Source organism: Anolis carolinensis, chromosome 1 (assembly GCF_035594765.1).
Source record: "Anolis carolinensis isolate JA03-04 chromosome 1, rAnoCar3.1.pri, whole genome shotgun sequence".
NCBI classification, from domain to species: Eukaryota; Metazoa; Chordata; class Lepidosauria; order Squamata; family Dactyloidae; genus Anolis; species Anolis carolinensis.
In genome coordinates this window covers 194805364-194827730 of record NC_085841.1, presented here as the reverse complement: position 1 = coordinate 194827730, position 22367 = coordinate 194805364, and the positions used below count along the sequence as shown (strand labels likewise).

General features: G+C 41.0%; 1 protein-coding gene across 1 annotated transcript; it reads left to right on the top strand.

Moving 5' to 3' along the window:
• The first annotated feature begins 12784 nt into the window (after positions 1 to 12784).
• LOC100557965 (phospholipase A and acyltransferase 4) lies at positions 12785 to 17525 on the top strand. Its single transcript, XM_003223907.4, has 5 exons — positions 12785 to 12927; positions 13051 to 13135; positions 15665 to 15770; positions 15929 to 16194; positions 17259 to 17525. The coding sequence occupies exons 2-5, from the start codon at positions 13091 to 13093 to the stop codon at positions 17343 to 17345; spliced, it is 504 nt and encodes a 167-aa protein (XP_003223955.1). The 5' UTR covers positions 12785 to 12927; positions 13051 to 13090; the 3' UTR covers positions 17346 to 17525.
• The last annotated feature ends 4842 nt before the right edge of the window (positions 17526 to 22367 follow it).

The following is a 22367-nucleotide window of genomic DNA, read 5'->3' as shown; positions in this document are numbered from 1 at the left end:
TCCAGTGCAAATTAGAAAGCCTAAGTCTGCCTGTCCCCTAACTGAACCCTGGCTGTCCCTTGGCTTGCTAGGAGTTGGTTGCTAGGAGACCAAGTGGGCAGAGATTAGCCCGCTAAACTGGCAGCAATTGGATAAAAAAAATTATTGCTCTCCCTCTAATTAGGACTTTGTTTTTCTTTTCTTTTTGTTGTATCAACCTTGAGGCATGGATGATGGGTTGTGTTGTCAAATTTCGAGGTTGCGGGGCCTGTACTTTTGTTGTTTTGTGAGTCGTCGTGATGCCATCACTCTTTTATATATATAGATTTGAAACAATTTCCAGTTTCCCCAATTCTTTTAATTTAATTTAACTTTTTTTTTTAACTTGATAGTAGTAGACCTGTTTAGGTAGACCTGAAAGTTAGAGATCCTGAGTACGTTCCTCTCCTGATATTGGAAGATACATTGCCTTTTATTTCTGCTAGATGACTTTTATTAAGAGATGAATTGGGTGCATATGGCATTTCCAGTTCTTTTGGACTTTTCAAAAGGGCACTACCAAAATTTGAAGCAGCATGATCTCATTCCTTCATGGTATGTGAGGATTTGGAAATTGATCAAACCTAAGCAAACTCAAGAAGAGTTGAAATAAGGCAAGGTCATCGGTGTAAAAAAAGATTCATGGATGCAGCAGTTGTTTTACAGCAGGAAAAAACTCCTCATACTGTCATACCGATACTCTAGGGAGCTATGGAAATGCACCCCAAAGCCATCATGTTCCCAAATGTTTGTACGCCCTGTGTTCCAAAAATGGTCAAAGGCATGGTTTTATATAGCCTGCCACAAAAGTTAGACAGAGCAAACCCTAGTGAACAGAAATGATCTCTGCCTCCTTCTAGAAGAAGCACTAAGAACAGAAACTGTAGCAGGAGGCTCTTCTTCCGAATATCTTGCAGGAAAGCTATGATCTCACAACATCTTATCTACTGAAATACAATGTTAGGATACATAGGAAAATTGAGCTTCTTGGCTATGGTAAGTGTAAAATAACTCTTTAGACCATGCTCTAATGTTCTATACTGTTATCAGTATCCACGCCAAATCCCCTAATAATAAGAGTTACTGTCCTTATGGGATAAGGTCAGAAGTTGAGGAGGACCAATGTTGTAGTTATTGTCTTAGAATCATAAAGTAGGAAAAGACCTTAAGGGACAACCAGTCCAACTCCATGACATGGTCTTCAATGCTGTTTATGTTAAGTCTAGTTGGGAAAGTTTATTTGTTGTCGTTGTAATAAAAGCCTCTTAGTTGCATCTTACAATTCGTCCTAGAATTCTCTGATTGATGGGACCTCAAGGTACAATAAGGCATGTAATGGTCTGGACAAGGTAAGGCGTGCAATTGCTTGCACAACCACTTGAGCAACTGTTTCCCACAACCATTTACATGCCAAAAACTGTACCCTTATGTCAAGTTTGAAAGTATGACACTTCTTGCATAACCAGTTTGTGCTAGCTGAGTGACATCATTGAGCAGCGGCTTCTGTGTTCATGGCAGAGCACATTCACATATTGCTGTGTACACAGAAATGTTCTATCCTGCATTGAGAAAGCTGTCATTGAATTTATTAAAAGAACACCCTCTCATGAATATCTGTAAAGGGGCAGGTCACTGACATTTTATTATCCTTCCCCTGCCTTTGAAAGTAGATTCATCAGCAAGTTATAAAGTCTCACTATACTAGAAAGCTGCAGCTGTCACTTTATTTGCACTAAACCACTAGAAGTAGCTGAAAAGCAAGTTGGTATCAAATGGCAGATGTTGGAGAAAGATAAGTCAGGACTCTGTTGCATTCTTGCCCTGTTTTATGCATCTCAAATACACCATTTGTTCCCTCTTCCATTCAAAGCTAAACTGACCTTAGAAGAGATCTTGGATGCCACATAAGATGCATACATGGCCCTCTCAAGTTCCCCGATTCAGCATGAATTGGGGGATATGATTTGTGCCTCTTGTGTTCAATAGGTTGCAGAGAAATCAATGATTTACCAGCCCCATTGATTTCAATGGCCTTTGATTTTATTAAATTATTTATTGAAACTTTATCTAGGTTCAGCCCAACGATACAAACACTAGGGGGAGAGTGAATGCTCATTTAGATTCAAAACATTCAAATTATACCCATAAAAGCCACAAACATAAAATACATGCAAACTTTTCTATAATGAATACTTATGCTGGCTATGTTAGAACTCTAAATTTATGCTGTGCATATGGAAACTGAAAATAAAAAATGCTTGTTTCAATTTATTATTTACTAGCTTGGGAACCCGGCAATGCCCGAGTTATTTGGAAAAGGAATTATTTGTCTGTGATTTTTTAGGTATTCTCAGTTTGGAGTGGGGGAACTACAATTCCCAGAATTGTGGGTCAATCCTCCCCAAACCCTACCAGCATTCAGAGTTGGCCATTTTGGGTCTGTGTATCAAGTGTGGTCCAGATCTGTCGTTGGCAGGTCATTGCCTGACTGCAATGCTTTCTGGATGGGGGTGAACTACTACAACTCCCAGATTCCCAGGGCAATTGTCCTGAAACATCTGTCAGCATCCACAGCAGGCTATGTTGAGTCTGTGTGCCAAGTGTGGTCCAAATCTGTCATTGGCTGGGTTCAGTGGTCTTTGGATACAGGTGAACTACAACTCCCAAAATCAAGGCCCATTCCCACAAACCCCTGCAGTATGTTCAGTTGGTCATGAGGCTTCTCTGTGCTAAGTGTTGTCCTGATCCATTGTCGGTGGGAGTCACTGTTTCTCTGGATGAAGGTGAACTATAACTCCCTTTTCCCCAAACTTGTCCAATAAGTTCTATTGATTATGGGGGCTCTGTGTGCCAAGTATGGTCCTGATCCATCATTGGTAGAGTTCAATTGCAAGGAAACTATAAATTCCAGTACATACTACTCCCAAATGTCCAGGGCAATTCCCCTCAAAACCCACCAGTATTCAAACCTGGGCATATCAGGTCTGCATTGCAAGGTTAGCCCAGAGCCACCTTTGTCATTTGAAAAAGGCATGCTATGGGTTCATAGCATTCTGGGTGTAGGTGAACTACAACTCCTTTAAATTCCCCAGTAGGAGTCACAGTGCTCTGATTTGATGCAGGGTGAACTACAACTTCCACCATGTGGAGTCAATCCCCCAAACTCCGTGAGTAAGTTGAATTGCTGCTCAGTTCTGCTGTGTTTGTTATGCAGACAGATTTGAAAGGGAAGGGCAGTAGGCGGGTTTATGCAAATGTCACAGCAATGGAGAACCTTGGAATCCTTCCTGTGGTGGAGGAGAATGCAAAATCTAGGATGGAATGGCCCCCAAATGAAAGCATTCCTTGGGTGGTGGGTCGTAGTGTTTGGGGAGGACACTGGCAGGGGTTGGGCTGCATGTTCATGGAGCTCGCTGTAACTGCAATGTCAGTGGAAAGGAGTGACTTGGTGGCTCCTCAGCACTGGGAGGCTGTCTGTGTGAGCAGACACTTGTGCCACATACACACATATGGGTTTTCACTTTTATTATAGATATAGAAGATAGAGGATATAGATATAGAAGATATAGATATAGATAGATAGATATAGATTATATTTAAAAAAAACAATGGCAAAGATTCTTCAGTATAGGAGCATAGAATCAGTGTTCTCCATATGAAATTACACTACGGCATCTCTGTCAGCCTTCCAACTTACCTTTCAGCTCCAGAACTTCTCCCTGATTCCCTATACATATTTAGTGTCTGGTGGAAAGCATGGGGCATTTGCCTATGTCTCTACAGCTGGATTTTAAAAAATGGCATGTTCTACTAAGATCCCTGGAATTCTCTGATGCCAACAGCTCTCCGTCATTACTGGACATGAAGCCAGGGCTCCTGTAATGAAATTATGATTTTTTTTGGGGGGGGGCAAGTGGGTATTTTGGTCATTGCACAAGATTGGTAGTGGATTCTGACTTCTGTAACCATAAAAATGACTTAAAAGGTAAAGGTTTCCCCTGATGTTAAGTCCAGTCATGTCTGACTCTGGGGGTTGGTGCACATCTCCATTTCTAAGCCGAAGAGCCGACGTTGTCCATAGACACCTCCAAGGTCATGTGGCCAGCATGACTGCATGGAGCGTTGTTACCTTCCCGCCAGAGTGGTACCTATTGATCAACTCACATTGGCATGTTTTCGAACTGCTAGGTTGGCAGAAGCTGGAGCAACAGCGGGCACTCACTCCGCTCCCGGGATTTGAACCTGGGACCTTTCAGTCTGCAAGTTCAGCAGCTCAGTTCTTTAACACACTTCACCACTGGGGCTCTTAAAAATGACTTACAGCAGTATAAATTGGACTTACACCATTGTAAGTCACTGACGGAGTGCCAGACAATATGTTTTAAAAGTATTTCACCAATGGATTTATATTGAATTTAAATTATTCTGGTTCCAGAATCTTAACACTAGACAAATAATTTTAAACTGTTTATCATTGTCACCAATTATTTCCTAAGGTCGTTATGAGAAAAGAAAGTGGTTATCAACAAAATTACTATTTTATTTATGGACAATGGTTTGATGTCAATTTAATATGTTTGTTTTAATTTATATCGACTTTGTGTTGTTATTTTGTTGACTTAATATTAATAGTTTATGTGTTATATTAGTGTTTATTGTTTGCATTGTTCACGTTGTAAGCCTCTATGAGTCCTCTCAGGGAGATGGGGCAGGATATAAATAAAATTTTATTATTATCTGAAAGACTTTAGACTTTAATAAAATATGGTATTTTTGAGAATTGATTTCTGTCACATTACATACAATGCAATGCTTTCCTTCCTATAAGGCATTGTGAAGCCGTTATTCATATGCCAGATTGGAAGAAAGGTGAAACAGGAGAGTTGCCCATCTCATTACATCCACCTGTCCATCACATAGTCATTTTGAAACACTCATGCTTTTCTGTGAGCAGGATCTTCCTGAGCAGGAAGGCAAGCAACAAACAAACAAACAATGGCTTGGCCAAAGGAACTACCAGGCACAATACCAACAGCAGCAGTCAAAACAGAGTTTATTTTGTAGGGCTTCAGAACTACCAGAAAAAGACAAAAGGCGCATTAACAGTATCTGATGCATATATAGCAGTTCTTATTTAAGGTCTATGTGACCAGCACAGAATGGAAATGCAGGTTGTTTGGTGTTTACAAAGGTGTTCTCGGGGTCTGATACTGTAGCCATAACATCAAGTGGGGTAATTCTGAGCACATTATATTGCAGTTCCATCATTTATAGCATAGCACAAATGTCAGCATTCAGCAAAACAATACAGTAATATCAACTATTGTCAAAATGGAGTTAAGTAGGCAAATTACAAAAGATCATCTGAATTGTCATTCTTACTTTATACCAACAAGAGGATCCATAGACACCACCTACATTGCCACCACCTCTCTCCGGCCATCTCATCCACAATGTTTTCCTCTAAGAAAGGACCCCTCCAGTTTTCTTCATTTCCTCTATGCATCACAAGCTACAAACTGCTGTCTTCTTCTTCTTTATTCATTCAGTCGTTTCCGACTCTTCGTGGCCTCATGGACCAGCCCACGCCAGAGTTTCCTGTCAGCCATCACCGCTCTCAGCTCCTTCAAGGTCAAGCCAGTCACTTCAAGGATACCATCCATCTATCTTGCCCTTGGTCGGCCTCTCTTCCTTTTTCCTCCCATTTTCCCCACCATCATGATCTTTTCCAAGCTTTCCTGTCTTCTCATGATGTGGCCAAAATACTTCATCTTTGCCTCTAATACCCTTCCCTCCAGTGAGCAGACAGGCATTATTTCCTGGAGGATGGACTGGTTGGATCTTCAAACTGTTGGAGATTATTCATTTTCTATTTTTTCTGAGAGTAGATCATTCCTCCAATAAAGGATTTTTATACTTATTTTTGTTTTTAAGAGTTCTACAAAACTTAACAAACTAAGGAAAGGGAAGGGGGAGAGGACAGAAGGGAAAACACACTATTTAATCTGTAGACATTAGGGATTCTCCTTTAATTTTATCCTTCATACTGAAGCTTGTTTTTTTTTCTTTAAAATAAATGCAGCAAACAATTACTGATTATCTCTTGAAGTGAAAATGAATTATATTTAACAGATGGCAAGGATGACCCTGCTCCTAAGACACCAGGGTAATTATTGTAGAAATTTCTTAAGGTAATAACTTTATAAATAGCCTGCCGTTAGAGGCTTCTCATTTATTATTACAAAATTCACTTAGTAGCATGTCTAGCACCAGAGTTCTGCTCTCATTTCCCATGGTTAGGATTGACTACATTTATTAAAGAAATTGACAATTCAAGGAAGCATTATAAACAAGGAACGAAACTAATTAAGACTTTAGAATTGTGGATAGTAAAGGTAAAGGTTTTCCGCTGACATCAAGTCTAATCATGTCCAACTCTGGGAGTTGGTACTTATCTCCATTTCTAAGCTGAAGAGCTGGTATTGTCCATAGACACCTCCATGTGGACAGCATGACTGCATTGAGGGCTGTTATCTTCCTGCCGGAGAGGCACCTATTGATCTACTCACATCTGCATGTTTTTGAACTGTTAGGTTGGTAGAAGCTGGGGCTAACAGCGGAAGCTCACTCCGCTCCCTGGATTCGAACCGCCAACCTTTCAGTCAGCAAACTCAACAGCACAGCGGTTTAACCTGCTGTGCCACCGAGGGCTCCAGATAATGGTTTTGTGCTCATTATCCAGAATAGTGGATAATGAGCACAAAACCACAGTAGCAAGCTTATGTCTTGTGAATGTTGTGTTTTGTCGGGAACTGTTGATTACTGCCCCATGTGATAATGTATGTAAACAGGGTGTTATACACTTCACATGGGATATATGATTTAGCTCTCTCTTGAAGACCAATGAACTCTTATTGGGACTCTTATGCGACTTCAGATGCACCTTTCAACAATAACATTTCTATGATGACCAACAGATCCTTCCAGGTAGGAAAACGTTTAAAAGATCTCCTCTTATAGTTGAGCTATTCATGAATTTCAAGATCTACTTGAGCTCTGGTGTAATTTGTGGGGGAATTTTGTCAGTCCTGTCTTGGGACTCTTCCAAACTGCCATATAACCCAGTTCAAAGTAGATAATGTGGGATTTTATACAGCTGAGTGGAAGGGACCTTGCTCTGTAGTCTTAATTTCACTTTAGCCCTGATTCCAAACCTCTGACCTGCTTCAGGCTGTCAGCTATGGTCCAGTCTTGACATGGAACACTAGTTCAAGAACATCTGAATAACCTCATATTCCTTGTCTTGAAAACCCTTCTATAGATCAAGGTGGGGAATGCCTTGCTTTCCAAATATTTTGGGCTCCAACTCTGAGATCTTACCATACTGTTTGCAATGTCTGTGAGCAAAAGAACAAAACAACTTGATGGTCAAAAATCTCTCTACCCCTGCTATAAACAAATGAATGGGTTTGTCCTGATTTTTTTTTTGTGGTGGTGGTGGTGGTGGTGGTGGTGGTGGTGGTGGGGGAGGGGGGGAATAAGTGCTAATCTCTTGGCCTGGGGAACTGTAAGCAAAAGGGACTACCCAGGTTCAAGTCAGATCTCCTTTCTTATTTTTTAACAAATTAACATTTTACTGGGATTTCCATTATAGAGACAAAAGGAGAGGAGAGGAGAAATGAAACAGAGTTAGACAGAGTTAGCAAATAACAGACCATGAAGTGCGTAACTAACTATTCCTCACTGCTCATCTCCAGCTTTGCGGTTCTAATAGTTTTTAAAAGTTCAACTTCTTTATGTTACTTAGCTTTACTCTACATTATATGTTATTTTGATTAATTTGCCGACAAACTAAACTCCTTACATAGATAACTCTTATGTGGCATCCCAGTTTCCATTCCCAATACTAAGTCAGTTAGTTAAGCTCAAGGCATCAGTGGGCAGGCCTGACTTTGTACTGGCTTAGGATACAGAGTTCTACTGCTGTGTTCTACTGCTGTGCAAAGTGGTCTCTGCAGCAATTGTGGATTTATAAGATCAAGGTATTTACCTTCAACCCTTGAACAAGTCTACTAAATGAAGAGTTCAATGTAAGGTCTTGCTTCATTCCAGTGATATTCAGATGCAACCCATTGCTTTGGAGATATTTTATATATAGAAAACCTGGAGGTGGTTTCGGGGAAGATTTATTATTCTGCAGAGGAACTTGTGTGAAATATGAAAATACATTTTCCAATTTTCACTAAGGTGCATGAGGAACTGCATGTAGAGCTCCATGAACAGTTCACAAAGCTCGAGTGCTGAGTAAGCGACAAAGGAGATCTGAGAAGCAACTCAAAACCATAGCTTATTCGTTCATTTGGAAGCTCTAATTATGGCTTGAGTTGTATAATGCCTTTAATGCAAACGTTGGTTTGACATCATATCTTTCACAGCTTGATTATTGTGAATGAGGCTTGAAACATGTATCCTAGACAACAGCTAGGGGGAACATGAAATAGTAATTGTCACCAAATTTGAGAAATCCTCCCTCCCTCCCCCATGTCCTTATGCAATGGAGAAACGCTGTTACTAGATGCTCAGATCTTGAATTAATTCAAAAGTGACAGCTTTGCCCGTTTTAAGTTTCTCATTTGCTTTAAAAGCAAAAAATAAATAAATACGAGAATGCTAAACTTCACATTGATTGCAATTATGCCAAGTTTAAGAGAATTAAGAAAATAGATAAACAAGTACTTTTTCTGGCCTACTATTTTTCAAACAGCAGAAATAAAAAGCAGATATTTCTCTTTCAAATAACTAATAAAGTTCACATTTTCTGTCATAACCCAACATGAAGAAACTCCTTCTATAGAGTCTGCCTGGTCAGAGAATTCCCACATATTGCAGAGATTTAATATATTTTCAGATCCAGTTTAAATTCACCTTGAATTTTGAAAAGACCTTTAGCTGTGCTCCCCAAATACATAGCTGCGAATTGCCTATGTCCAAACTGGGGAAGTTTCTCAGCCTAAAACATATCCACACACAAACACTGAGAAAGAGAGAGATGACAAACTATAATTTTCTTGTTGTGTGTCTTCAAGTCATTTCTGACTCATAGTGATTAAAGGGCATTGATTCCCAAACTCTAGTTCTCTAGAAGATGATCAGGGCTTCTGGTAGTTGACATTCAAAACACCTGAAAGACACTGCCTTAAGGCAAACCTATTACAAGCTTTTCTTGGCAAGATGTGTTCCCCTTCCTCTGAGGCTGAAAGAATGTGACTTGCCTGCAGTCATCCAGTGGGTTTCCATGGCTGAACAGGAATTCAAATCATATTCCACAATTCTCAAATTACTACACAACACTGCCTCTGTATTGCTGTAAATTTCATAAGATGATAATGTGTCCACCATTGTGGTCTTCTTATAACATAACCCCTAGGTTCATTGAAACAGTTTCGGAAACAGGGCTGTTGTATGTTTTCCAAGCTGTATGGCCATGTTCCAGAAGTATTTTCTCCTGACATTTCACCCACATCTATGGCAGGCATCCTCAGAGGTTGTGAGGCATGACATACCTCACAACCTCTAAGGATGCCTGCCATAGATCTACTCAGATGAAGCGAGAATTTGCTTTGTCAAAGATCTGTCTCTAAACACACAGCAACCCAAAAATGCATTTCTCTTTCCTTCAGAGGCCTCCCGCTTTCCAGCCAATCTCAAACTACGATGAGGCTGAGACATTCCTTTCCATTGCAAGTGATCTGCTCTAGATAGTGATGGCATTCCTTCAAGGCCAGCCATCTCATTATCTTGCACCTGAACTGGGGCCTGAGACATCTCCGGCTCATTATTTCCCATGGAAATGTCATCCTGGCTGTTATCTATGACCGGCTGGTTCAAGAGTTCATCCTCAAGCTGCATTTCTCGAGCCTCTGAATCAGCTTGTATAATTCCCATCCCCATGCCATCATCCTGAAATTCACTCTGCATCCCATCATCTGGCTCTTGCATCTGAAACCCAGAATCCCCTTCTTCATCTTCACTCTGGCTCTGCAGGCTATGCTGTTGCTGAGTCACAACACATATGAGGGTTGTTGAATGAAAAGTAATGCCTCCCCCTTCATTACTTGGTTTGGATGGGAGTATTTTAATAAATCAAATGCAGAAATAATACTTACAATGTGCTCTTTAACTACCACTATTCAATTTTCCACATAATCACCAGACAATTGGATACATTTCTGTCAACGATGAACAAGTTTTCTGAAGCTGTCATGGAAGAAGTCAACACTCTGTTTCCGCAACCAGCGTCTCACAGTACCCATTGTGCACAGATCTTCTGATAGCCAAGCAAAGCAATAATGTGACCCACACGTTCTTGTGAAATGCTGATTATGCTTGAAATTTCTCTCTGAATGATACGACAATCATTCTGAATCAATCTGTCAACCTTTTTCTTGTGAAACTTGGTGGTTGCTGTCACAGGACATCCAACTCTTTGTCACGCAAGCCAGATGTTCCTACCTCAACATCTTTAAAATTACTTGTCCAACAATGCACAGTACTCACATCAACACAATCACCATAAACAGCTTGCATTCTCTGATGAATCTCCTTTGGGGTGACACCTTCTGCTGTCAAGAATTCAATGACTGCATATTGCTTAAGTTGCATTGACCGACTGTCTGTGCAGGGTTCCATACTTTGCACTTTAACAACATAACCATTCAGTGCTAAGGCTTCCCGCCAAATGGAACTGTAGAGGAGAGTCTACTGAACAAGCCAGTACTTGCCGCATACCAGTACTGCCATATGTTGAGAAATTATGAAGGTGGAGGCATTACTTTACATTCAACCCTCGTAGTACAGATCTACAGCAATTTGCTGCTTTCTAATTGCCAGTGTCCTTCCACATCAAAGGTACAGTTGGCCATCTCGTGAAACAAAGAAAAGTGCATAATTGCTGTTTATTTACTGTATTGTGGTGCTGCTAGGGATGGTGGAAATTGCTTGTGGACTTTTCTTGATACAATGCCAAAATAATTTGGCTGACTTTTACCTATGTCAATTTTGATGCCAGAGGGAGGACACAATTTGCTGCTCTGCCTCAGGCACCAAACTATCTTGGCCAGGCACTGTCTGCTTTGGCCTTAAACAACTCTATTACCCACATATTTACTTAAAATAAGTCTTCCCATTTAATCTCACTTTTGTGCATAGGATCGCAGCCAGTGGCTTTCTACTACAATTTAAGGAGAAAGACAGTAAATGTCAGAGGGAATGTTGCATGCAATTTGCATAAAATTTGACGTGTGTGCATTTCTGTGTGTGTGTTGGAGAGATTGAGAGTGAGTGGGGAATTTCCTGGATATGCATAATTAATAATAATTAATTATTATTTATTAATTAATTATTTAATTAATTAATTAAATAATAATTAATAACAGGATAATTAATAATTTTCATGCTCTAAAAATATGGAAATTTCTTCCCAACCATCCAAACTGGAGATAAAAACCCCATATGAAGGAATGGGAATAGGTCTAATTGCTGCGCTGTTCCTATTTAAAATGAGATAGTGCTGACATATTAATTAACTCATACCTCAGAATTCTGAACACAATGATTCAGAAATAGAAGCCAGGAATGAAGCTGCAAGAATTGAAATATGCTACTTAACATGAACTCTTAAACATCCCACTAGAATAGGCTTATTAATAGGCAATGAAGTAAGAGGAGGCACGGGGAGAGGGAGATCTTATCATTTAGATGCCATGAGTATCTTTAAGAGAGAAAAATCTATGGCCTCCCTCAAACCTGATATCCAGCTGGACCAATTTAATAGGAAATGTACCTGATTCCTCACTATGTATAAGTATTTACTGTCAACCAGAGAAAAATTAATGTCCTAGTTGTTTATCCTTTAGAACAGTGGCTCTTGACCTTCCTAATGGTTTGACCCCTTAATACAGTTCCTCATATTGTAGTGACCCCAACCATAAAATTATTTTGCTGCTATTTCATAGCTGTAATTTTGCTACTGTTATGAATCGTAATGTCAATATCTGATCTGCAGGATGTATTTTCATTCACTGGATCAAATTTGGCACAAATACCTGATATGCTGAAATTTGAATACTGGTGGGATTGGGTGGGTTGATTTTGTCATTTCGAAGTTGTAGTTACTGGGATTTATAGTTCACCTACAATCAAAGAGCATTCTGAACTTCACCAACATTGGAATCAAACCAAACTTGGCACACAGAACTCCCACGACCAACAGAGAATACTGGAAGGGTTTGGTGGGCATTGATCTTGAGTTTTGGAGTTGTAGTTCACCTACATTCGGCCTTTTCTGTCAAGGGGGTTCCTAAAACCCTCAGAAATATGTGTTTTCTGATGGTCCTTGGGGACCCCTCTGACACCCCTCTCGCAACCCCCCCCCCCAGGTTGAGAAATGCTGCTTTAGAAACAGCATCTTGTCCAGATACAGAGATATTGCTTTCTCATCAATATACTAACCAGGGCTAACCCTATTTAGTTTGGGGATTCCCTTCGGATCTTTGGTCACTTGGTTTGGAATGCTTTTCAAAAATATCCTTTTGTCCAGATGCCCAAAGCAGGTGGGAAGTGGCTACTTAGTTCAGCCTGACATGAAGGCTGTGTTGGGAAAGGGGGTGGTTGGGAAGAATATGGGGAATGTTATTTACCAGAACATCTGTTGGTATTTTGGGAATCGAAAGTGTTTGCTGCTATTTTGGGAATCGAAAGTAGAAACTGTGAGAGCACATTCTGACCAGGCAGTGGGTGGGAATTAGTTTCTTGACCTATACCAGGGAAAGAAAAGGGAAAGTTAGAACTGACTTTCTTGAATTCTGGCAAGAAAGGAAAAGAAAGACGTTGTTTCCAGTGAACTTCATTGTGAGTGTGTCTTAATTCTGAAAAGCTTCCAGGTACTGACATCTGTTTGCAGTACTCAGTCATTCATATTTTTCCCCTCTCTCTTTCTGGCTTTGATTCTGCTGCCCGGCAATGTTGTCTCAGCCTCCTCCTCATTCCTATTCTCTACAATACTGAAGGCAGAATGGATGCTGCAACAACCGAAGACTACACGGAATACAGCAGTTCGGTAAGCAGAAAGATTGTTTCGAAACCTATTTCCCCTGAGTGAAATTCTAGGGGTTTTTTTTCTTCCACTCCCTTTACTGGAAATAATTGCACCCATCAGTTCATCACACCAGAGCATGATTCCATTTTAAATTCAGTTTTTGCCTCCTGCAGAATTCTGGAGCTTGTAGTTTTGGGGAGGGCCCTTTAAACTGCTCAGCCAGACAGGTCCTGGGCTCACTAAACTACAAACCCCAGAATTCTGCAGGAGACAGAAACTTGATTTAAAGTGGATCTATGCTCTGGTGTGGTGAGGCTGCCAGTCTCTAAGCACATATCCCTTTGGAAAAAAAATGGCAATCATAACCTTATTGAAAAGGAAAAATGTTGCCATATCCATTTGGCAAATATGAACATGTGGAGACCACCTTTTAAAAACCACTAGTCAAGAAAAGCATGACCTTGTTAGAAGTCAACCTTTTGAACAAGTGATAATCATAAGCATTCATGTAATGGCACACAGATAACTCAGCTATTAGACTAAAGGACCATGTCTTTGAACTGCCAAGGACAAAGACATGCCACCTCAAATATCTATTTGGTTAGCAAAGGATGGCTCACGCCACTCCCGGGGTTTGAACCTGGGACCTTTCGGTCTCCAGCTCAGTGCTTTAATGCATATATCCCCTTAAAACCTCTTAGTTTAAAATATGCACTCAAAGATTTAAAAAAATAAAGTCTTTTTTTGAAAAATAACGTATCTTGTTTGCTTGCAAGCATCTTGTATTAATTCACCATACAGGCACATTTCTTACTAAAATTCAGTTATAGATAGGATGTGGTTTCTCTCTGTGTTGAGTACACAGGGTATCATTCTTAATCAACAGTCCATAGTCTTTAAGTATAGTTGTACTCACTAAAGTCCGTAAGTCATACTTCTATATTGAAGTTCAAAACAGCAACATGCATCCAGCCCCATTGAGGTGGAAAACAGACTGAATACAAAATGGAGTCCTGAGTCTGAACATGCTCAGTATAGTCACATGTCTATAATCCCTCCAACACCAAATAGGTCAGTGAAACTACCAAATCAACATACAAATAGAACGCAGGTTAGCAAATATATACATTAACAAATAAATAGCGAAAGACTTGGGAGGTTGTTATTTCCAACACTCTAGTTTGTTTATAGTCTTCACAGCTTTCTCCCATGAAGTGAATCACATGGGACCCCAAGAGGCCATTCAGCCCATGCGAAAGGAGGACATGAGAAGCATGTTTAATTATTTCAAATGAGGTCACATTGAGGAGCTGGTTTTCTACTGCTCTAGAGACTAGATTCACATCATACGGTGATCTTAATGTTGAGCACAAGCAAAAAGAGAAGCTGCTTCAGCCACTCCTCATTGAGGGACCCCATCTCTAATTTAATGGCCATGGCTCAATGCTATGCAATCCTGGGGTTTATAGTTTGGTGAGGCATCAGCACTGTGAAGTCTTGGCTCTGCCTTTTCTCTGCTTTAGTTCCCTCTGTTTAGGTTTTCCCAATAGTGTAGATGCCTCCATTTGTATTAGTTTTTGGGTGAAGCATAAAAAACCCCTTAGAAACCAGCCTTAGTTGGTTTAGTCCATTTGCTTGTACAGAGTCCTCTTGCTAAACTTCTTTTCTGTTTGCAGCAGAACTATAGTGCTTAGAGGCCTGGGCATTGTCTGAAAATCCTAGGCCTAGCAATGCAAAACAGGCATCCTTAGCACTAACACTGCATTCAGCAGTATTCTTATATCACCAGTCCCAGAGACAACAGAAGCAGGGGCTTAGGCTTCACAAAGAAAGAAGATTGAGATAGCCTTTGGGCTCCAGCTTGTGAGCCATTGCTTTGCACCAGAGACAGAGGACTTTCAAAAACTCCAGAGAGATGACTGCAACCAGCAAAATCTCCTTTTGTAATGTATTGTTTTAAGCAATAGTCCTGGGTGGAGTTAGCCCTTTGTTCTTCCTGTTTTCAGTAAACTCATTTTGGTTATCTTTTCACGTTACCTAAAGTGCCTCTGTATGTTAAGGGTCTTGATCTTAATAGAAGGTATACAGATAGCCCCCGCGTAAAGCCAGACACTATAGTTCTCTCAAAGGCTCGGGCATGCCATCACAAGCATCCTTTGGCAGAGAAGGCCCAAGGTCTTGTAAAACAACATGATTTGATAGCATTGAGACAGGGAAGTTACATTGCATTCATTCTACAGCATAGAAGCATCCGAAGGTTTTCTTTTCCATTGCTGGAAGCTTTGGTATCCTTACACTTTGGTATTTAAAGAAGGAATTATAAGCAGAAAGCAACTGCAATGGCCAAATGACAATGGCCACTGCACATTACATTCCTCCAGTCACTGAAGGAACTCCCCAAGATGCTGAACTTGGTGCCATTTTGGTGGGAGCGGGTTCAGCACCTTGGACAGCTTTTAGGAAGTTCAAACTCAAACCCTGCTGACACTGGAACCACCCACTGCTTCTGGACATTGATTTGCTTGAATGTGACTTTGTTGGATCTTGCAGGAGGAAAAGCAAGTACCAGACGGCGGAGACCTGGTTGAGTTTAATCGTGGCCTGTACAAGCATTATGGGGTCGCCGTGGACAGCAAACACGTGGTTCACCTCACAAGTAAGGACTTCTCTACACCAAGTAGATAGAGGAGGACTGAATGAATGGGGAGCTCATCCAGTGGAAAAGTAGAAATAATACAAAAAACCCAAATTTGTAATACACATCTCTAAAACTGAGTAACCGTCTTATGTTCTGTTATTTTTTTCTTTCTTGAGGTCGAGATCCAGGGCCTTTTGGTTACAATTTTTCATGCAATGGCCCAAAGGCAGAGGTGAAGAAAGATCGCATTTCCCAAGTGGCCTGGAGAAATAGGTATAGGGTCCTCAAGAAGCATGAGCAGACGAAGGACTGTAGAGATACGGAGGTGATCGTACGTGATGCCGAGGACATGGTGGGGAGGAAAACAAACTACAACTTATTGGATAAGAACTGCGAGCATTTTGCCAGAAATATGGTCTTTGGAGAACCAAGATGTAAACAGGTGTATAGCCCTCTTGTGTCTGTCTTGGGGCCATGAGATTTTCAAAGCAGGCAATCAGCATTATCTGCTTTGAATTATATGAATCTACACTGCAATATAATCCAGTTCAAAATAGACAATCTGAATTTTATATGGCAGTGTAGAAGAGTTCTTAGTAGACTACAAGCTGAACATGAGCCAACAGTGTGATGCAGCAGCTAAAAAGGCCAATGTGATTCTAGGCTGCATCAATAGAAGTCTAGTGTCGAGATGGAGGGAAGTCAGCCCATGGGAAAGGGATCTAGAAATGTTAGTAAATCCAAGTTGAACAGGAGTGAGCAGTGTGATGCAGCAGTTAAAAAAGTCAATCTGATTCTAGGCTGCATCAATAGTATAGGGTCCAGATTGAGAGAGTTTGTAGTCCTGCTGTCACTGTCAAGTACTTTGTTATGTAATCGCCAACAGAGTAGTCTTACAGCCCAAGGTCAAGCCAATTAGTTCATCATAACAATATAATTCAAGGGAACAAGCAGAAGAGGAGCCAAATAACAGTCCTAAATCAATCCAATTACCAGAATTCCAGACGATGAAGCTGTGTCCACAAATCCAAAATCACAAAGCAGTCCAGATTTCCAAAAGTGTCCACAAGTCTCAAAAGCATTAGGTCCAGCCTTGGTTACAAAAGTTGCAGCCATCAATTAGGCAACACACTGCAAACTCTTAAATGCAGAAAAAGAAATTCCACCTAAACATTAGGAAGAACTTCCTAACAGTTACAGTTGTTCAACAGTGGAATATTCTGCCTTGAAGTTCAGTGGAGTCTCTTTCTCTGAAGAATTTTAAGTAGAGACTGGGTGGCCCTCTGTCAGGGGAGCATGGATTGTGTTTTCTTGTCTGACACAGAGGGTTGGACTGGATGGCCATGAGGGGTCCCTTTGTGATTCTATGTCCTGTACTTCTCATCCTGGAATGTCACCCTTGGGGAGTTCTCCCCTTCCCAAATTAGGAAGCAAAGCCACTTCTTACAACATGAGTTCAAAATGCAGATGAGCACAGTTAATTTTGCTCTTCTTTTCTCTGCACAGGTCCCAAAGGTCCCTGATGGGGTAAAACTCACAGGTGTTCTGGCAGCAGGGCTTGTGGCTGGTTTTGCCTTATTCAAGATTATTTGAGGTTGACAGAATCAGCATTAACAACTCTGGTATCAAAGGAGGAAGACCAGAGGTCCCCCAATGTCGTCCTGTGCAACCCAGGTCTGAATCCTGTGTCTGTTTCCAGAGCTTACACTTCCAGTTTTGAAAACTGGAGGAAGATGTTAAATGAATTAAAAGTGACAAATACATGATAAACAATGCTCTGGGTTTGTCCTCTTTTGTGTGTTTTTGATTTAGCAGCAGAGCACTGATTTTTCTGCAATCCCACCAAAGCAGGGGGCTCTTCCATTTGGTAGCTAGCATCCCCCGTAAGCGGAACAAAGAAAAACAAAAGACTCATTGTAACACCCCAAGGCAGCTCGAACACTGGAAACCAGACAGAGACCATTAATCATATAATATCTTTATTAAAACAATAATAGATTCAGGAAAGAATAAGTGGAAGGGATGGGTGAGCAATAGTCCTTTAAGGAATGATATGAAATAGTCCAAAGCGTTGAAGAGATATGTCCAATATTATTGTCCAAAGTCCAAAAACCGAAACATGCTCAAAACTGCTGAAAAGTTCTTGAACTCTTGAAGCAACAAGGAAGCAGGAATAAACAACAAAGTCCATAGTCACGGAAAAGTCTTGGGTTACAAGACAGGCAAAAGATGAGGCTAAAAGCAAACTGGATTCAAGAACAAGGCAAGGACGTAAATTCACTCCGGATTAACAACGGGAGTCGCGACTCGGCTTGGCCGCCAGGAAACAGCAAACTCGGCTTGGAAAAATCAAGGAACTGGAAACAATGAAGTCGCTACGTTGACACCACAAGACGTTCACAGTGCAATACACTTTTATAGAAGTTAGATCTAATAACAGCGAAGGGAACCAAACTCCCCAAATGTTCCCAAAGCAATCTGCTATCCAGTATCTGCTTTAGCAGCCAATCGTTGACTCCTGCGAAGCTGCTGTGTCTGGGATCTTTGTAGCTGGAAAGACTGTCTCCTGTTAAATGATGCATTCCCTGGGGAGCTTGAAACATCTGGTTCTTCCACGGGAGTAGTGTTATCAGTATCTCTCCCAATTAAGGAAGCCTCGGAGCTATCCACAGCTGGGGTCTGTAATTGGAAGGAACTTGAAGGAGAACTGGGTGAAATGTCATAATAAGCTTCATCCTGGTCAAAGTTCATTTCTGAACCAGGTTCAGCACCCAAAGGCGGCTGGGATATAACATCCATCAGCATTAGTCAATGGAGTTAGATTCTCATCCGCACTGCCACATTGTCCAGAAGTCCTTCAAATCTCCTTTGAAATGTAATTGTGGCCACTGCTACTCTAGTATTAACTGTAGAAACATGGGTTTGCTTATTTCCTTTTTGGGGAATGTTTAGGAACAGGCCTTCTGTTGTGTCTTGAAGTCAGTTCTGAGTTATGGCAGCTAAGGAAGATCTTTTGAGAGGCTTTCTTGGCAGGATTTATTCAGAGAGGCTTTTGCCTTCCTCTGAGGCTGAGAGAGTGTTCAATTCCCTGTAACTTTGCAGGGAATCCAACCCTGGCCTCTGAGGGTAGTAGTCCAACATGGTGGCTCCAGATAAATGGGTTTATTTATAATACATTCGACAGAAAGGCAGAGCAGTACAGAATAATTGTAAGATTTCGCTCTGGTTCCTCATTGGTCCTGGAGGGTGCTGACAAGGATTTGCAGCTCCATTGGAGGAGGTGCGGGTATGATTCTGCCTCTGGGACAACTAGCAGTGATGCAGAAAAATTAATAAGCTGCCTTTCATGGATTTGAAGTCTTGTGCCTTTAAAGTATTTAGACTTCCTAATACTACCATACCCTAACTAACCTGGTAAACAGCATAATCCCCTTCCTTGCAAAGCAGCTATTATTGAGCTATTAGAGTGTGTGGATTCATTTAGCTATTTTTCTTTAACTGGTTGTGCTGCAAGAGACATTTGCTGAGGTCCAGGAGATCCTTACAGTACATCAAGCTACAGGAACATTAGCTTGTCACATCTTACTTATCCTGCTCCCACTATCTGCCAACATAGAAATGGGCATGGTAGGGAGAGGTTTGTGATGCTTTCCAAGGTCTGTTTGAGAAAGGAGTGGAGTGGTCATTGCATGGTCAGAGCAGAAACCTAAACCATCTAGAAGCCCTAAGGTTTGAGTGCAAGCACTGTTTTGCCATCTAATTAATAGGGTGACCATATTGCTAGCTGGGCCCCTGGTGGTGGCGCAGTGTGTTAAAGCGCTGAGCTGCTGAACTTGCAGACCGAAAGGTCCCAGGTTCAAATCCCAGGAGCGGAATGAGCACCCCCAGCTCCTGCCAACCTAGCAGTTCGAAAACATGCAAATGTGAGTAGATCAATAGGTACCGCTCCAGCAGGAAGGTAACAGCGCTCCATGCAGTCATGCCGGCCACATGACCTTGGAGGTGTCTATGGACAACGCCGGCTCTTCAGCTTAGAAATGGAGATGAGCACCAACCCCCAGAGTCGGTCACAACTGGACTTAACGTCAGGGGAAAACCTTTACCTTTACCTATTGCTAGCTCAACAGGTCTCAGAGAACTGTCTTGTGTTTGAAGGCAATTCTACTTGAAGGGTTTTTGGTCCTAGTACAACAAGAGTGTCTTCACAAGTGTAGATCCTTGCCACCTCTACATTGGGAGGACTCATTCTCACAAAGTTCATGGGGATGCTTGCCATATAAGTGATAATGACATTAATGCTTTGCAGAATAGAAGGCAGTAGGAAAAAGATATCTCATTCCAGGAGATAGACTAGGTTAAGAAAGGCACAGATCTGTGTCTGGGAGTTGTACTGGGGGAAAAAACTGGCTTTCATATTGTAGCTATATATTCATCACCTCAAGTTATGTGTCCATAACCGCTCTGTATTCAGAGACAGTATGTAGACCATGTATAGGTAAAGGTAAAGGTTTCCCCTGATGTTAAGTCCAGTCGTGTCCGACTCTAGGGGTTGGTGCTCATCTCCATTTTTAAGCCGAAGAGCCGGCGTTGTCTGTAGACACCTCCAAGGTCATGTGGCTGGCATGACTGCATGGAGCACCATTACCTTCCCCCCAGAGCAGTACCTATTGATCTACTCACATTTGCATGTTTTCGAACTGCTAGGTTGGCAGAAGCTGGAGCTAACAGTGGGTGCTCACTCTGCTCCCCAGATTCGAACCTGCAACCTTACAGTCTACAGGTTCAGCAGCTCAGTGCTTTAACACACTGCGCCACTAGGGGCTCCTAGACCATGTATAAGAATACATAAATACCCCACCCCTTTTTACCAGTGATTAGCTGATGAATGAGGTCCATTCAGTTGCCAATTATAGGCAAGAAAGATGATATTTCCATCCCCTTTCTGGCACTCCCACCAGTGAGTGCGACTGCGACAAGGACTTTTGATAGATTTCCACTTGTGGTTGTCAGAACCATACTTGTTGGTGGGAGTGGGTTCGAACATCCTATCCTAACTTGTTGGGGGGAGTAGGGAGGGAGGCAAGAGACATTACTTAGTTCTGCATATCTAACTAAGGAACCATCATAGAATATCAATGAACTTTTACATGCTCGCTTACTCTCTTACACAACACACACAGAGAGAGATTAAAATGTCTCATTCCAACAATAAGAACATCTTTCAGTGAGGATATTTCCATCTCAGCCCTAGTATTTCGTTTTTGCATCAAGAGACTGCGATAAAAATAAATTGCAGCTCATGTAGAATCTGCTTCGGGTTGCATTTTAATCCATATAATATTTCTAAGTGTGTCTTTCTCATTTTTGTGCAGTTCCGAGTTTCCTAATGACAACTATTACAGGGCCAAACTGCACAGCAGGAAGCATGAAACTCTAGGAAATTATGGATCATTTTAAGTTACCAAAGGAGACTTGAGGGTGAGAAAGAAGATTAAGCGAGCATGCAGTAAAATTAATCTAACATGTCTAGCTATGTGAAAAACGCTAGCAAACAAAATATCTCGGTAATGCAACAATTAATTTACAAAGAGCTGCAAGATTAGTACTCCAAGAACCATTTTTAATGCAAAAGCAGTGCTTTAAAAAAAACTGGGCTCATGAGAGAAAATATCAACTGGATAAATGGTATGTTACTGATTTCTTTTCCACTTTGAAAATACCCTTGAAAATTGTCAAAATAACACATTTGCTGTGAAATATTGTACAGAAAATATTTCCAGAAGTTCTTGGATATTTTCCCTGTTGCTATATTACATTTCAGATTGCGAAGTAACATATGCTTTGACGACCTGCGTATAAGCAAAGTAATTGCAAAAATATCTGATGCCTAATTTATATTTCCACACACTTTCTCCCCTCCCTCAGCCCTTTCTTGCCTTTTATAGATTAGCATGCAGAGAAGTGGAAAGTCATTCTTGAAGCAGATTGGCTGAGATGGTCATCTTCAAATTAAAGATATTGTTACTGATGCCATTTTTTTACTACTAAAAATTACCTATGTAGAACCATCAGGTACTATAGCCATTATTTTTGCAGGATTCCTCATTCCGTACACCAGCATAAAATGCTTGTTCTTGAGTTTAATTATTATGGTTGGTCATTTGAGCATTGCTACTATATATGAAATTCAGCATTCCATATTACTATGACTGGTATCCAGTACTGTCAAGTGGCTGCCATGGGTGCAAATGACAAGATCCGGAGTGATGGATCCTCTTCAAGTGGGTTCGGCATTTCCAAGCCCTTGGCCTCCTGTCATTTTCTTTGCCCTTTTATCCCTGGGAACCTTCACTGTATCTGGTACTCAAGCTTCAAGATGATCTCTATACTGGTTAAATAACTATATTGAGACAGGACTACATTTTTTCATAAATTCTTAAATAAAACAATTTTAGAAAATAAACAAGTAAAGATTTATTATTCACCAGTTAGGGTAAACAGATATTTGCTGAAATCTTTCCTCACTTCCAGCCCCCAAAACTTTATTCAGATCTTATCAATTTTTCTCTTATTAATTCACCTTCACTCTGTTTCTGGCTGAATCCACACAGGCTA